Genomic DNA, 16924 nt, shown 5'->3' with positions numbered 1-16924 from the left:
GAAAAAGAAAAATACCAAAACACCTAAGCTGGGAAGTCAGGAAATAAGATATACACATGGCCAATAACATGTGAACCTTGCAAAAATCCAGGAAATGCAAATTAAAACAACATGGAAAAATGGTTGGCTAATACTGAAAACATTCAGTGTGAATAAAAGATACAGGGAAATTGACCCTTTACAAACTGTTGGTACATATGGAAAGTCAATAAAATCTTTATGGCTGATGATCGGGTGTTTATACAAATTACTGTTATAATTTGCCAACCTAAGAGGGAAATAAATGTATTATGTAGGCATGCATATATGAAATACATATGCACGCACACACACACATGCCTGCACTCACACATACACGCACACACACACTTGTAGGCAGGCACCACACTGGCCCACCTTCGTCACCTGTGAGAACTCCAGTGGTGGCTTCTGAGTGGGGTGTGGGGAGCACTGTGACTTACCTCACTTGAGTCAGGTGCTCACCCTTGCCCTTACACCAGAGAAAGATACTTCCATGCCACCACATGGGTGATGGTGGACAGAGGTGAACGGATCCCCAAAGAAGGGACACCCCTGACCGTTGGTGTCTTCGTTTCCTATGGCTGCCATAACAAAGTATCACAAACTGGGGACTTAAACAACAAAAATGTATTGTCCCCCAGCTCTGGGCTAGATGTCCAAAATTAGACTCAGCAGAATTGGTTCCTCTGAGGGCCGTGAGGGAGAGCCTGTTCCATTCCTCGCTCCTGGCTTCTGGGGCTTGCTGGCAAGCTTTGCCACGTCCTGGCCTGTAGAAGTGTCACCCCCATCTCTGTCTCCGCCTCCGCGTGGTGTTCTCTTTGCACTGGCCTCCGCGTCTGCATTCTCCCTCTTTATGAGGGAGTCAGGACCCACCCTACTCCAGTGTGACCTGATCTAAACCTAGCTCATCATATCTTCAACAACCCTTATTTCCAAATAAGGTCACATTCTGATGTAGGAGTTAGGACTTTAACATGAATTTGGAGGGACACAATTCAATCCATAATGGTTGACATCCAGTGCCAATTAGTGTCTCCCCACAGGCAACTGGGCGTTTCTCTCCCTTTTTATGCAGATGCCATTGGTGCCCTAGCCGCCTCCAAGTGCACCACCTACACATTCTTCCAGAGGTCTCAGAACAGAAAGATTCTCACACCAAATTAAAATGGGCTGGAATCACGCAGTTTACTGAATTGATGTAAATTGCTCAGTGAACAGCCAGGGGAAAAAGAAAGCATCAGTTAGCACTCTCAGGGGAGGCTGCAGGCGGGGTGGGTGGGAGGACTGTGCGACCTGGGTGCTGGGGTGTGCGATGTGCAGTGTCCTCCCTCCCTCTGCACATCCCTGTTCCTCACTGATGTGGTTAGGAGGACCAGTGTTGTGTTTGAGAGAGGGGGCCTGCAGGTGGAGGGTATCCTGGGCTGTGGCACGTAATTTATCAGAGACCCATGGGGATGAGTACACCTGGCCATAGTGCAGCAGACTGATGGACAGCCATGGGTTGTTTTGTTTTGTTTTGAGACGGAGTCTGGCTCTGTCACCCAGTGCAGTGTCACTATCTTGGCTCACTGCAACCTCCACCTCCTGGGTTCAAGCAAGTCTCCTGCTTCAGCCTCCTGAGAAGCTGTCATTACAGGTGCATGCCACCATGCCTGGCTAATTTTTGTATTTTTAGTAGAGACGGGGTTTCACCATGTTGGCCAGGCTGGTCTCGAACTCCTGACCTCAAGTGATCCGCCCGCCTCGGCGTCCCAAAGTGCTGGGATTACAGGTGTGAGCCACCATGCCCGACAGGCAGAGGATACCTGGCAATATATTCTGGGCCAAATCCCCAAAAGAACTCGGCCTTGTTTCCATTTCTATTCTTTTTGCAACTCTAGACATGGAACCTTTTGCTGGGTTTTATTGGTGTTTTACTGGGCAGAGGATACCTGGTGCCTGAATGGGTGTCACCAGTGGATGGTCAAATTAAGACCTCATGAATATTAAGTTCTCATGTATATTTAGTATTCTAAACTTTTAGTGTTGTTTGTATGTTTAATCTAATGTCTAGTTAGCTCCCAAATGCCTCACGAATATTAGATATCTCTTAGGCCTTTCATCCTTCTCTAACACACACAGACACACACACACACACACACACACACACACACATGCATGCACACTCTACTTTCTGAGTGCTTCTTTTATTCTAAATACATCTCATGAATTTTGCCTATTCTAACTGATATGTTTTGGCTGTGTCCCCACCTAAATTTCCTCTTGAATTGTAGTTCCCATAGTCCCTATGTGTCATGGGAGGGGCCAGATGGAGATAATTGAATCATGGGGGCAGTTTACCTCATCCTGTTCTCGTGATAGTGAGTGAGTTCTCACGAGATCTGATGGTTTTATAAGGGGCTTCTCCCCTCCTTTGCTCTGCACTTCTCTTGCCTGCCACCATGTAAGATGTTCCTTTGCTCCTCCTTCGCCTTCTGCCATGATTGCAAGGCCTCCCCAGCCATGTGGAACTGTGAGTCCATTAAACTTCTCTTTTTTGATAAATTACCCAGGCTCAGGTATTTATTTATAAGCAGTATGAAAATAGACTAATACACTAACAAACTTTTGTTTTTGAGACAGGGTCTCCCTCTGCCACCCAGGCAGGAGTACAGTGGTACAATCACAGCTCATTGCAGCCTCGACCTCCCGGCTCAAGCGATCCTCCCACCACAGCCTCCCAAGTAGGTGGGGCTACAGGCATGTGCCACCAAGCCCACCTAATTTTTTGTGTTTTTGTAGAGATGGGGTTTCACCATGTTGCTCAGACTCTAACAGGCTGTTTACTTACTAGTTGCTTAAAACATCTTAAAATAGAATGTGCTTATGTTTTACAAACTGCAAACTTATTTATCTAACAGATTTAAACATTCTCAAAGGCAAATGCACATCAAAGTTATAGAATTGGGGAACAAGGGACTATTGTGTTCTGTGATTTGTCCCTGCAAAAGTCACCTCTTGTCCGATGTTTAACCCAACAGATTGAAGTGACACCAACATTATTTTAATGCCAGCAGACAGGGCTCAACTGAAACCTTTGTGCATGTGAGCTTTTTGTCATTTAATGTTAAATATGATTTGGAGGTGGCACAAAAGGAAACTGCTCACTTGGGAAGCAGAATCTTGTGTTACAGATTCGGGGAGGGCTGGAACTTGACATCCCTTTGGCAATATAGTCTGGGCCAAATCCCCAAAAGAACTCGGCCTCGTTTCCATTTCTACTCTTTTCGCAACTCTAGACATGGAACCTTTTGCTGGGTAGCTGAGTTCAGCAAGTCCTCTCATTTAGGTATTGCTGGTGAGCATTTTTCAATAGAACAATAAGGAATATTAGTACACCCCAGGCTTCATGTGTTGACTCTGAAAATCATTCGGACTTTTTTGTATCTTCATATTTATATGTTGAGATCTTTATATAGGGCTTTAAAAGTACATTAGTATGGAAATATCAAGAATAGCTTGAATTTTTTAATTGTGTGGAAAATGTCACCTGTAGTTGCTTCATCCCTTTATAGTACATGGTTTATTTCTTTTTGTCCCTTCTCTTGCCACAGAACACGCATGTGTTTGTTTGGATATTAGGCAAGAGTACATTCTTCTGTATTTATGATAGAATCTTAAACGATCTTAATTGTGCCTGTTAGATAAAATCTGGAATTCTCCTGGTGAGTCTGAAACAATTGGTAGGAAACTTAATTGCCATTTACTGTGAGTGTATGTTCAGAATGTTGGAAAACAATATTGTGGATTATTTCCCACCACTATTAACAGGTGACACTTATTTTTAAAGACAAGGTACCTTTCCTAAGAGTATTATACTTAAATGAAATTTGTTTCAATATCCCAGCTGAGTGCTGTGGCTCATGCCTGTAATCCCAGTGCTTTGGGAGGCCAACACAGGAGGACTGCCTGAGGCCAGGAGTTTGAGAACAGCCTGAGAAACATAGCAAGACCCCCGTCTCTCCAAAAAAAAAAATAAAATAAATAAAAAACACACACAAAGTTAAAGGATTAGCCAGATTGGTGGTGTGCACCTATAGTCCCAACTACTCAGGAGGCTGAGGTGGGAGGATTGCTTGAGCCCAGAAGTTCAAGGCATTCCAGCCTGGGTAACAGAGCAAGACCCTGTTTCAAATAATAATAATAACAATAATTAAACTTAAAAATTAAAAAAATTCAGCAGTGAGCTGAGATCGCGCCACTGCACTCCAGCCTGGGTGACAGAGTGAGACTCCGTCTCCAAAAAAAAAATAAATAAATAAAAAAAATAAATAAAAAATTAAAAAAATTCAACATCCCCTGAGAATATAAACAAAGCAAATTATTTCCTAAGGTTCAAACTTGTGTTGATTATAAAGTTGGCCTAGAATTGGGTGGTATTGTCTAAAGTCTAATATTCTTTGTTACACTGTGTGGCCATTAAGAAAAAAATTTAAATTATAGCGATTTAAACATTTAATTATTCAGTTGAAACGCATGGCTTTAAAAAGTGAACTAGTTATTTATATAGTTCAGAGCACAGGAAATATGAAAATATTTGCAGCTGGTTCTGCAAGTCTGGCATTATCCTGATAACCAAAAAGCACTAAATGAAAAATGATTGATCATGCATTCCCAATATAGAAATTCTAAATAAGCCAGATGCAGTGGCTCATGTCTGTAATCCCAGCACTTTGGGAGGCTGAGGGAGGCGGATCACCTGAGGTCGGGAGTTCGAGACCAGCCTGGCCAACATGGTGAAACTCTGTCTCTAGTAAAATTCCAAACAATTAGCAGGGTCTGGTGGTGCACACCTGTAATCCCAGCTAATCGGGAGGCTAAGGCACGAAAATCACTTGAACCCGGGAGGCAGAGATTGCAGTGAGCCAAGCCGAGATCACGCCACTGCAGTCAAGCCTGCACAACAGAGTAAGACTCTGTCTCAAAAAAAAAAAATTTTAAATAAATATTAGCAAATTAAATCCAACATTGTAATTTTAAAATGCTATATTATGACCTAGTAGGACTTATTCCAAAAAGGCAGCCATGGTTCAGCCTCAGGTAATATGTTCCTATTATTCCCTGCATTAAGGAAATAATTGATAAAACCATACAGTCCTGTCAATGGTATTTAATAAAATGTACTACTCAATCCAGATTTAAAAAAAACTGTTAGTAAGCTATAAATGGGAAGGAAATTTCTTATTTAGTAAAAAATGGCATCTACTTGCAGCAAGCCCTATTTAATGGTGAAACCATATTTAATGGTGGCCTCATTAAAGACAGCAATGCAGTGTGCTGTTATAATTCAGTATTTTAACTGGTGCTCCTAGCCAATTAACAAACAAATTTGTTGTAGAAGGAGAGACAGTACTGTCACTTGCAAATTATTTTAATACCTCCATGGAAAATCCAAGGAAATTAAATATATATATATATATATATGAGAGAGAACTCCTAAGAGGATGATATTGTGACATACACAAAATCAGCTTGCCAAAATCCAGAGTTTTCCCACATACCAGCAACACTCACTTAGAGAATAAAATGGAGCAACGAATACCTCTTACAGTTGCTAGAAGAACTAGAAAATACCTAGGAATATACCTACAAGAGGGCAGGCTCAAATAACTGGAAAAATATGCTCCATCTTTAGTAACAATGACATGGCTGCAGATTATGCTGATGTGAATTTGTCAATAAATATGCCCTACTTAATTTGGCAAAGGTTTGTGCTTTGTGTTCTTCATGGCTTTTGCTGGAAGCAGATAAAGCTAGCCAATATTGTTTCTCATTTTACTAGTGAGGAAACTAAGGCTTGGAGTGGTTTTTGTGACACAGTGTGTCCAGGTATAATTAATGAGACAAAAGCCTAGATGGCACTAAGTCAGTCCTGGCCTAGTGGCTTTTTTATACCTGCCCATTTTAAAGAAAATGCTTTTGAGGTCAGAGTATCTGTATTTCTTTAAAATTGAACTGTGAATCAAGTATCCAGTTGAAGATAATTCTTTTTCTGGTCCATGGTGGACCAGAGAAAGACTTTTTTTTTGAGATGGAGTCTCACTCTGTCACCCAGGCTGGAATGCAGTGGCGCTATCTTGGCTCACTGCAACCTCCACCTCTCGGGTTCAAGTGATTCTCCTGCCTCAGCCACCTGAGTAGCTGGGACACCATGCCTGGCTAATTTCTTGTATTTTTAGTAGAGGTGGGATTTCACCATGTTAGCCAGGCTGGTGTCGATCTCCTGACCTCGTGAGCCACTGCGCCTGGCCTCTGTGAGAGTTTTTATGATGACAAATTAAGATATCCATCATGGGCTGGGCACGATGGTTCACACCTGTAATCCTACCACTTTCTCACAAAGTGAGGCCGAGGTGGGTGGATGGATCATGAGGTCAGGAGTTCAAGACCAGCCTGGCCAATATGGTGAAACCCCATTTGTACCAAAAATAAAAAAATTAGCCGGGTGCAGTGGCACACACCTGTAGTCCCAGCTACTCAGGAGGCTGAGGCGGGAGAATCACTTGAACCCACGAGGCAGAGGTTGCAGTGAGCCGAGATCACGCCATTGACTCCAGCCTGGGTGACAGAGCGAGACTCTGTCTAAAAGAAAAAAACTCTCACAGATCATTTTTTCTTTTAAATTTTTTTGGTGAGACTGGGCATGGTGGCTTATGCTTACAATCCCAGGACTTTGGGAAGCCGAGGTGGGAGGATCACCTGAGCCCAGGAGTTTGGGACCAGCATGGGCAATATAGTGAGATCCCTGTCTACAAAATATTAATTAAAAAAAAATTTAGCCAGACACAGCAGCGCATGTCCATAATCCCAGCTACTTAGGAGGTTGAGATGGGAGTATCGCTTGAGCCTGGGAGATTGAGGCAGCAGTGAGCTATGAATGCGCCACTGCACTCCAGCCTAGGAGACAGAGCAAGACCCTGTCTTTAAAAATATATATATATTTTTTTTTTGGTGAAAAATATGGGAAAATCTATTTCAACTGTGTTAATGGCTGTTCATCATAATTCCTCACTCAATGATCAGGATAGAACTAGAATGAATTCTGTAGTTCTGCTTGCTCTCGGCATAATGCCATTGAGCTCCCCAACCTGGTCTCAGTGCTTTCAAGCCCTCTGGAGGCTGCAGGGCGAACGCTTCCTTGCCTTTTCCAGCCTCTGGTGGCTGCTGGCCTTCCTTGACTTGTGGCAGCATCACTCCAGGCTCTGCCTCCACGGTTGACAGTGTCCCCTTCTGTCCTATGTGTGTCACTTTGAAGGATACATGTGATTGTATTTAGGGCCAACCTGGCTAATCCAGGATAATCTCTCTCATCTCAGGATCCTTGACTTAATCACATCTGCATACACACTCCCTGAAGAAAACACACTTTAGAGGCAGTTGGGGCAGAATTTTGACTACTAGTCAATTGTTACCTTGTTGACCTTGACCAAGCTCCTTAACTTCTTTGAACTTTACTTTCTTCATCCGCAAATGGAATTAATACATACCTACCTCAGAGAGTTTGAAAGGGTTAAGAGAAATGATTTGATTGAAATACTACCTGGATTTCTTTTTCCTTTACTTAGATTCAAAGCTTTGTGTGGACTCATCTTTTTATCTCCAGAGGCTGTCCCTGGCACATAGCGGTTGCCCAGTAAATGTTTCCTGATTAATTTTCTGTCCTCTGAAGGACAGCGTGCTGTTGCACTGTCATGTACTGTGAGGGACAGCGGCGGGGACAGCTCGGTGGTGATGGCCCATCTAGAAACATTCTGTATGTGAGAACTATGTCATTAATTTAGCAAAGTGAGAGAGATGTGTGCAAGCTGAACCCCTAATGCTGTGGTTTCTGTATAAATATGCTAAATGGAGTTCATATCTGATTCAGGAAAAGAACTGTTGATCCCAAAAGGGAAAAATTAGACATAGGGTGTGACATGAATGTCTAGATACCTACACATGCACTCATGCACACATTCCTGTGTCATAAAGGATTGTTTTTTTTTTAACCTTGGTGTTTTGTATTTGAGCTGTGTGCTAACAGTCAGTGTCAATGTCTGCCTTCCGAGCTGTGGGCGATTCCCATTGCTGTGAGGTTTCCTCCAACTGGACATTAAGTTACTGAGAACAGGAATCAGGGATGCGGTGGCGCGTATGTTCTGTGGCTACCTGGTCAGCATTCATAAATGGTGATAATGGATTGAATGCTGCAGTTTCAACCTTCCTGACAGCAGAGGAGAGTGTTACTTTGGGGCATGAACAGTTATTGATCCAGCTGGGCCTTGGTTAATGAGTCATTTGGCTTACAGTGTTCCCGAGTCACAGGCTGTCCTGAAGATCACCTGCCGACTCATGGGTGCCCTTGTTTCCCCGAGGCCTCCTGCAGTGACGTGCCGAGGAAAGGAGCCCAAGTCTGTGGGTGGGGGACCCGTCCTCTGAGAAGCCTGCAGCTTCTCCTCCAGGACCCTTCCACCCCACCTGGCTGGCTGTGGAGAGAATGGGCAGTTGGGAGCATTGGAGGGGGAGGGAGCATAGAGGAAGCAGCAGGAGACACACCTGGAAGCCCAGGGGAGGGAAGTCCACCTCCCTGCAAGTGTAGGGCAGTGAGAGGAGCCCTGGCACCAGCAGAGCAAGAAAGAGATGCATGCACCGTTCAGAATAAGCTGTCACGTCGTCTGGGTGTTTAAGATTTATTTATTAATGATACGTGACATTTAGCATTTCTCAATGCCTAAGATTAATGCTTTGAATCCTGATAATGCTTTTGAGCTGCTCCTCTTGGGTACTTGTGGCATCATGTTGGCAGACCCTGAGTGAGATCTTTAGTGGAGTGGAAAACAAAATGTATTTAACTGGGAGTAAGTAGAGCAGACATTTGAGAGTTTGCTGGGTCCCAGACAGTGTTATGTGAATGAAAATGTTGGAAATGTAATCTGGATCCTCAGGGAATTTCTGAAGTGTTGGGAGAGGAGATTTGATGAGCAGAAGCAATTGGAGAACAGCATTCTAGGCTATAGAAGCAAACTATCAACTGTATGGTGAAGAGTTCACTGAGGACCGGGCTAATGGAGTGGCTTCGTGCGTTCACTCAGTAGCGATCGAGAGACTTCTGGGCCAGGGCTGGGTGCACACGGGGATGAAATATAGTCCCTTCCCTTTCCACACCTATGTGGTAACAAGGAGCTAGATTAGCAAACAATTAAAATCCAACACGTCCTACTGTACAAGTATGAGAGAATGCTGAAGGAGAAGGCGGGTGCGAGCTGAGCCTTTACCACCTGAGTGAAGGAGAAGGTGGGTGTGAGCTGAGCCCTTAACACCTGAGCAAGGAGAGGTTCTCTGGCTTAGGTTAATTTCACAGCTGTTTGGGGGCAAATTGGAGTATTTTCCTAGCAATCTTTAAACCACTGTCTTCTATACTGCTTAATCTGTTTAAAATAACTATGAAGGAAAAAGATGCTTTTGAATTATGATGATTGTAATGTTATTGACAGATCTTAGATGGTAATTCTGTTTTCCTTTTCTCCTTAGTGTCAAATCAACAGTGCCTTGACATCTTTCCACACTGCTTTGGAACTTGCAGTAGACCAGAGAGAAATTCAACATGTCTGTCTGTATGAAATTGGTAAATATGAAATGTCTGTCCAGCCTCTTGTTAGGAAGTAGTATTAATGCAGTATTTTAGCTTTCATGCCATTCGGTGTGTGTCTGCAAAATGCTTGGTGCCTTCTGTAGTAAGAAGGACTTCAGTTATTCCCGTAGCACATGCAATGATACTTCTCTCTGATTCTCATTACGTCTTTATAACATTTTTTCTTTACAGCATTTCGATTTTTTAGGATAATAGGTGATGTTAAATGAATTGATTAAATGACCAGAAATACCTTATTGGACTGCATTAGAATTCAAAGCTCTTTGTTCCTCCTTCCCACCAATGTTTACTTGAGAAGAAAAATAGGAGACAGGAGATAGTTGGACTCAGGTCCCAGTGTTTTTCACCAACTAGCTCTGAGACCTTGGACAAGTTGCCCAAACCTTCCTAGCCACATAATTGCCATTGGAGTTAAGGTGCCTCCCCTTGTAGCTGCTGTGAGGTTTAGATGACATGACGTGTGAAACCTCATGCAGGGGGCCTGGCACGGAAGGCCCTCCATACATGTTAGCTGCCACCTTCTGCTTCTCCCTTACTGGAGAGACAGTCACAAACAAACCTGGAAGGATTTATCTGCCTAAGATTTTCCCCATTCTCCTCCAGAATTGTTGCTATGGGTCTTTGCTGACTGCACTAAAACTCTGATCCTATTACATTAGTAATTGCAAAATCTTTCTGTGTAACAGTTTCTCCATTGTGCTGGGAAGAGTAAACACAACTTTGAACTTGAAACAAAAAAAAATTTTAAATAAGGGACTCAGACTTTTCAGAGTTTCAGCTTAGCTAATGCTACAGGGTCACATCATGTAGCACATAAAAAGGAATGACAGAGGCAAAGAGAAAGGAGAAATGATGAGATAGTGATGAGTCTCCAAAGGGAAAGAAATTGAGACTTAAAAAGCTTTCTGCGGAGGGACAAGGAAGTGGAAACAGAATGCTCAGGGAAGCAGTTGACACCTGTCAGTTTGGGGGGGTCATGCCCTGTGCTGCCTGCCACTTGCTTTGCCTGCTGTGGACACAATTGTCTTCCTGAATCCTTTTAAGGAAAACTGAAAACCAAAAGATTGCGAACTGCCCAATAAACAATATTACGTTTTAAATGCCTGTTGTGGTTTAAAAAGAGGAAATGATGTTTAATCCAGTGGAAAATGTGTTTTTGTGTCTTCTACACTCTGCTGGAGCTCTGCTTAGTAGCCGTAATATAGAATGAAATGTGTTTCAAAGAACTTGAATGAAAAACTCTAGCTTTGATGGCCTTTTGTTGGTGCATCATTTCAAGTCCTATGACAGGATAGGATGTTAGAGCAGAAGGAAGCTTAGAAATCACCCAACCCAGGCCTTAGGAAGGTTAACTCAGGAGTTGGTAGTAACTCGGGCTTCCAATTCAGGCTCAGAAGCTTGAGTTTAGTACTTTTTTCTGAGTTATTCCTGACTTATTCCTGAGTTATTCCCGACTTATTTCTGAGTTATTCCTGACTTACTCCTGAATTATTCCTGACTTATTCCTGAGTCAGTGCTTCCTTCCATCTCTATTTTGTATTTAATTCAGATCTTTCTCCGCTATCTATGCTAGGATAAAAATAATCAGCCCAGGCCGGGCACGGTGGCTCACGCCTGTAATCCTAGCCCTTTGGGAGGCTGAGGGGGGCAGATCGCCTAAAGCCAGGACTTCGAGACCAGCCAGGTCAGCATGGTGAAACCCCGTCTTTACCAAAAATACAAAAATTAGCCAGGCGTGGTGGTGGGTGCCTATAATCTCAGCTACTCAGCAGGCTGAGGCAGGAGAGTGGCTTGAACCCAGGAGGCAGAGGTTGCAGTGACCTGAGATCCCACCACTGCACTCCAGCCTGGGTGACAAAGCGAGACTCTGTTTCAAAAAAAAGCCCAAATTTGTACTCTAAACTATGTCAACGTCACATCCCCTAGAATTTGACAGTGAATTTTCTGAAGTGTATATCTCACCCACTCTTCCTCCCACAGTTTAAATGGCAAGTCTCAGTTTATACAATTACGTAGTGATGCACCTGATAACAGAATTTTTTTTTTTATGGAGGCAGTATCATGTAAAGGAAAGTGTGTTGAATTTTCAACACAGTTCTTCCTTCTTAGCTGTATGGCTTCAGCAGGTAATGTACCTCTTGATACCTTAGTTGTTTTTTTTTTTTTTTTTTTTATAAGACAAGGTCTCACTCTGTCATCCAGGCTGGAGTGCAGTGGTGCAGTCTCAGCTCACTGCAGCCCAGACCTCCACGACTCAGGTGATCCTCCCACCCCAGTCTCCCAAATAGCTGGAATGACAGGTGTGCACCATCACGCCTGGCTAATTTTTTATAGAGATGGGGTTTCACCATGTTGCCTAAGCTGGTCTGGATCTCTTGGGCTCAAGCGATCCTCCCACCTCAGCCTCCCAGAGTGCTAGGATTACAGGCATAGGATTAGTCCTTGCTAATACAAGGACACTATTAGCCACCTTTGCAAGGTTGTCATAAGGATTAGAGAGCGTTACATGAAGTGCTTACCACAGCACTGGCACACATTAGGGGCTCAGGTGATGGGGGATACTGTGATGAAAAGTGGGAATAAAATCCTTTACATTTTAGTTGCTGCAGTTCCTTACTAGAATGCCCATCTAACTGTTTTGATCTGGGAAGGTGGGGTTCTTTCACTACCAGTGTGCTGAGGGAAGGTAGGGAAATGCCTAATTTCTCATTGGCTTGCTGTCTAGATCTTATAAAGTTTTGAGAATGAGTAGGCCGAGCACGGTGGCTCACACCTGTAATCCCAGCACTTTGGGAGGCTGAGGTGGGCAGATCACTTGAGGTCAGGAGTTCAAGACCAGCCTAGCCAACATGGCGAAACCCTGTCTCTACTAAGAATACAAAAATCAGCCAGGCATGGTGGTGGGTGCCTGTAATCCCAGCTACTTGGGAGGCTGAGGCAGGAGAATTGCTTGAACCCAGGGGGCAGAGGTTGCAGTGAGCCGAGATCGTGCCACTGCACTCCAACCTGGGCGACAGAGCAAGACTCCGTCTCAAAAAAAAAAAGAATGAGTGGTAGTCACTGAGTACATAATTGAGTGGTGTTGCTTCCACTGTTTCTTATTGCACCTGTGTGTACTCTTGGAGAAGTACTGCTGTGCTTGGGTTAACCTCACGACTGTTAGGATGTAAATTGGAGTGTCTTTCTAGAAATCTTTATGCCATTCTCTTCTGTGCTGTTTTATTGGTTGTCTGACTCAAACCTAAGTGCCTTGTCTAATTCAAACTTTACATTGAAAGTATTTAAGGGAAAAAATAATTTCTTAGATTTTCAGGTTAAAGTTTTTTACGCATTTCATAGAACATGCACAGAGAATGATCGCCATATCAGAGACTCGTGGCTTAAATATGGGTCATAGAGCTCAGAACTTTAGGGTCATGTGCTAAAAATATTTCTTTCATAGGTTGGTGCAGCATGATAGAGCTCAATTTCAAGGATGCATTTGATTCCTTTGAGAGGCTAAAAAATGAGTCCAGGTGGTCCCAGTGCTATTATGCCTACTTGACTGCAGGTGAGTCGCCCATGGTCCCTCAGTGTGCCTCTCTCTGTCGTGAATTAGCTCGCCTGACGTGGGCAGATGGGAGAACGATGGCAGGAGGAAGCAAAAGTTGTACCCTTCCACAGCCTTCCCCAGCATGTTATTTTTGTGCAACCAAGTAAATAGTGCTAGAATACTGTGTTCACTGACCCAGGTGAACACCCAGAAATTCAGTAGTGTCCAGGGTGCCCCTTCACCACATGCTTCCCCTCTGGGCCTGGCTTGGTCCTGTTTTCTGTCTTGGAAATTCATATTGTGAGATCTTCCCAGTTATTGTACATTTTGCCCTAAGTTGCCTCAACCTGTCTCTATCCCTTTACTTAATATGCTGTGTTTTTTATTGGGATTCTGAAGAATTTTTAAGAATTGAACAGTCTTTTTTCAATGTGTTAATTTTTTTTTGAGTCTGGGTCTTGCTCTTTTTCCTAGGTTGAAGTGCAGTGGCCTGATCACAGCTCACTATAGCCTCAACCTCCCAGGCTCAAGTGATCCTCCTGCCTCAGCCTCCAGAGTAGCTGGGACTGCAGGCATGCCCCACCACGCCCAGCCAATTTTTTAAAAAAAATTTGTAGCAACAAGGTCTTGCTATGGTGCCCAGGCTAATCTCTAACTCCTGGCCTCAAGCGATCCTCCTGCCTCAGCCTCCCAAAGCACTGGGATTATAGGCATGAGCCACAGAGCCTGAACTGTGCAAATATTTTTGTTTGGTTAGTGCCCTGGTTACAAAGTTGCATAGGTCTGAGTCATCTGCTCCAACCTTGTTTTACCTCCTAACTCTATTATATTTGCAGTGTAATATTTCAGATGCAAGGTATTTACATTGCATATCGTTATTAACACCTGTATTCTGTTTTGAATAAGTGTTTTTTTGCCCTTGTATGAGGGGATAGAGATGTGCTGCCACCTGGTGGCCAAAGTAGTTGTCTGCATCCTTCAATACCTAAAGGGCCATGTGATTCAGAGTTGTAGAGGTGTGGAATTGAAGAAAGCCAAGCGGTTGTACATTTTCTGCCTTTAAGCAACTTCATGGAAGCCCTTTCTGGTTTATGTAATGAACTCTCCTCTTGGAGCCACATAAGTGGTTCTTTTACTTAAAATTCAAGGCTAATCCAAACATTATTTTCAATACCTTCTTATTCTTTTTTTTTTATTATTATACTTTAGGTTTTAGGGTACATGTGCACAATGTGCAGGTTTGTTACATATGTATCCATGTGCCATGTTGATTTGCTGCACCCATTAACTCGTCATTTAGCATTAGGTATATCTCCCAATGCTGTCCCTCCCTGCCCCCACCCCCACAACAGTCCCCGGAGTGTGATGTTCCCCTTCCTGTGTCCATGAGTTCTCATTGTTCAATTCCCACCTATGAGTGAGAACATGCGGTGTTTGGTTTTTTGTCCTTGTGATAGTTTACTGAGAATGATGGTTTCCAGCTTCATCCATGTCCCTACAAAGGACATGAACTCATCATTTTTTATGGCTGCATAGTATTCCATGGTGTATATGTGCCACATTTTCTTAATCCAGTCTATTGTTGTTGGACATTTGGGTTGGTTCCAACTCTTTGCCTTCTTATTCTTAACGTTCAGATTTAATGAACCATCTTCCACTTCCATTCTGCCCTCTTAACTGATCTATTTAAAATAAGATAGGATTGATTAACATTGACCAATAAGGATATTCTGGATATCTTAAATTCCCTATAAAATTGCATCGGTCCATTAGCAGTCCCCTTTTGTCCATATTCTGCATTGCAATCCCTGTTGACAGGCGTGTTCTCATGGCTCTGTCCCTGATGTTTGAATAAGCTTATTTTTCATATACTGGATAATATGCTATGTCTCACACTTAAAGGGTTGTTTATAGAATTTGAAGACATCTCAGACGAAAGTAGCAGCTATTTGTTGAGTGACTCAGTGTGTTTAATACGTTGAAGAGTGGATGAACCCAGATTGAATGGCCCAGAAAAGAGAGGCCTGCACACAACTCAGTGGCCATTAGGTGTAATTGGGCCGCACAGTCGATGGTGGACAGCTATTTATTTTTTCATCTCTGTTGAGTTTCAAATATATAAATGTACGGTGTGGCTGTATAGAGGAACATTAATTCCCACCCCCCCAATATTTGGCAATCCCAGAACCATACCAATCATAGGAGATGATAAGCATGAAAGATTCTGATATCTGTTTCTGCATTGGGATTTTGTAGAGAGGATAAGATGTGGGTGAATAGCTCCACTACAAACAGTACATGAGGCAAGGCCAAGGCAGGCTGATCAAGAGATCAAGACCATCCTGGTCAACATGGTGAAACCCCGTCTCTACTAAAAATACAAAAATAAGCCGGGCGTGGTGGCGCACACCTGTAGTCCCAGCTGCTTGGGAGGCTGAGGCAGGTGAATCACTTGAACCTGGGAGGCAGAGGTTGCAGTGAGCTGAGATCGCTCCACTGCACTCCAGCCTGGCAACAGAGTGAGACTCTGTCTCAAAAACGAAAGAGTACATGAGGCAGGGAAGGAGCACCATTACACCATCCTGCAGGAGCTGCCATTTGGGCTGGCCGTGAGCTAGAGGGGATGGGCATTCAGGGGCCCCAAACACTGCCACCAGGGCTTAGCTCCCCAGCATGTTAATGTTTTGTGTGACTATGTCAATAGTTTTGTACTTTTAAAAATTGTGATAAAATATGTAGCATCATTTACCATTTGAACTTTTTTAGGTGTATGTGTCAGTAACTCCAGATAACGCTCAGATTGTTTTGCAAACATCACCAGCATCCATCTCTGGAATTTCTTCATCATCCCAAACTCTACCCATTAAACAGGAACTCCCCATTCACTTTTTCCCCAAGACCCTGGTTACCACGCTTCTACTTCCTTTCTCTATGAATTTAAGTAATCTACCTACCTCGTGCATAAGTGAAATATATTTGTCCTTTTGTGTCTGGCTTATTTCACTTAGTATAATGTCCTCAAGGTTCATCCATGTTGTAACATGTGACAGGATCTCCTTCCTTTTTTCAGGCTGAATAATATTCCATTGTATGTATATGGCACATTGTTCATCCATTCATTCATTGATGGACATTTGGGTTGTTTCCATCTTTTAGCTATTGTGTGGAGTGCTTACCTGGAACATTGTTATACAGATATCTGTTCCAGTCCTTGCTTTTAGTACCTTTGGGTAGATACCTAGAAGTAGATTTGCGTGATCACATACCTCTACTATTCCTGCAACTTTTCTGTAAGTTTGAAATTATATCAAAATTATAAGTTACCAAAAATATTAGAATATCACATATGGGATTGTGTATACTTAGTCTTATTGGAAGAGTCAGTCATCCTAAGCTTTGTTTAGGCCTCATATTTTAGGATAAACCAGAGTCCCATGACTTTAAACATCTGTATTTTTTAAAGCAACTATCTGGCTGGGGATGGTGGCTCACCCCTGTAATCCCAGCACTTTGGGAGGCCAAGGCGCACGGATCACCTGAGGTTGGGAGTTCGAGACCAGCCCGACCAACAACCAACATGAAGAAACTCCATCTCTACTAAAAATAAAAAATTAGCCGGGTGTGGTGGTGCATGCCTGTAATCCCAGCTACTCAGGAGGCTGAGGCAGAAGAACTGCTTGAACCCAGGAGGTGGAGGTTGC

General features: G+C 43.3%; 1 protein-coding gene across 3 annotated transcripts in view; it reads left to right on the top strand.

Annotated features, from left to right (window-relative positions):
* The window catches only part of TTC39C (tetratricopeptide repeat domain 39C), a 127932-nt gene that overhangs the window by 97512 nt on the left and 13496 nt on the right, over positions 1-16924 (top strand). For 2 of the 3 annotated variants that reach the window (XM_055235986.2, XM_055235976.2), the window contains exons 7-8: positions 9571-9664; positions 13134-13241. In XM_055235986.2, the coding sequence (XP_055091961.1) occupies positions 9571-9664; positions 13134-13241 (202 nt within the window). Of the gene's footprint in view, positions 1-8119; positions 8742-9569; positions 9665-13133; positions 13242-16924 lie in introns of those variants that run through there. The other variant, XM_055236023.2, reaches the window with a different exon arrangement.

This window comes from Symphalangus syndactylus, chromosome 1, assembly GCF_028878055.3.
Source record: "Symphalangus syndactylus isolate Jambi chromosome 1, NHGRI_mSymSyn1-v2.1_pri, whole genome shotgun sequence".
Lineage (NCBI taxonomy): Eukaryota > Metazoa > Chordata > Mammalia > Primates > Hylobatidae > Symphalangus > Symphalangus syndactylus.
This window is presented reverse-complemented; position numbering and strand designations above follow the sequence as displayed.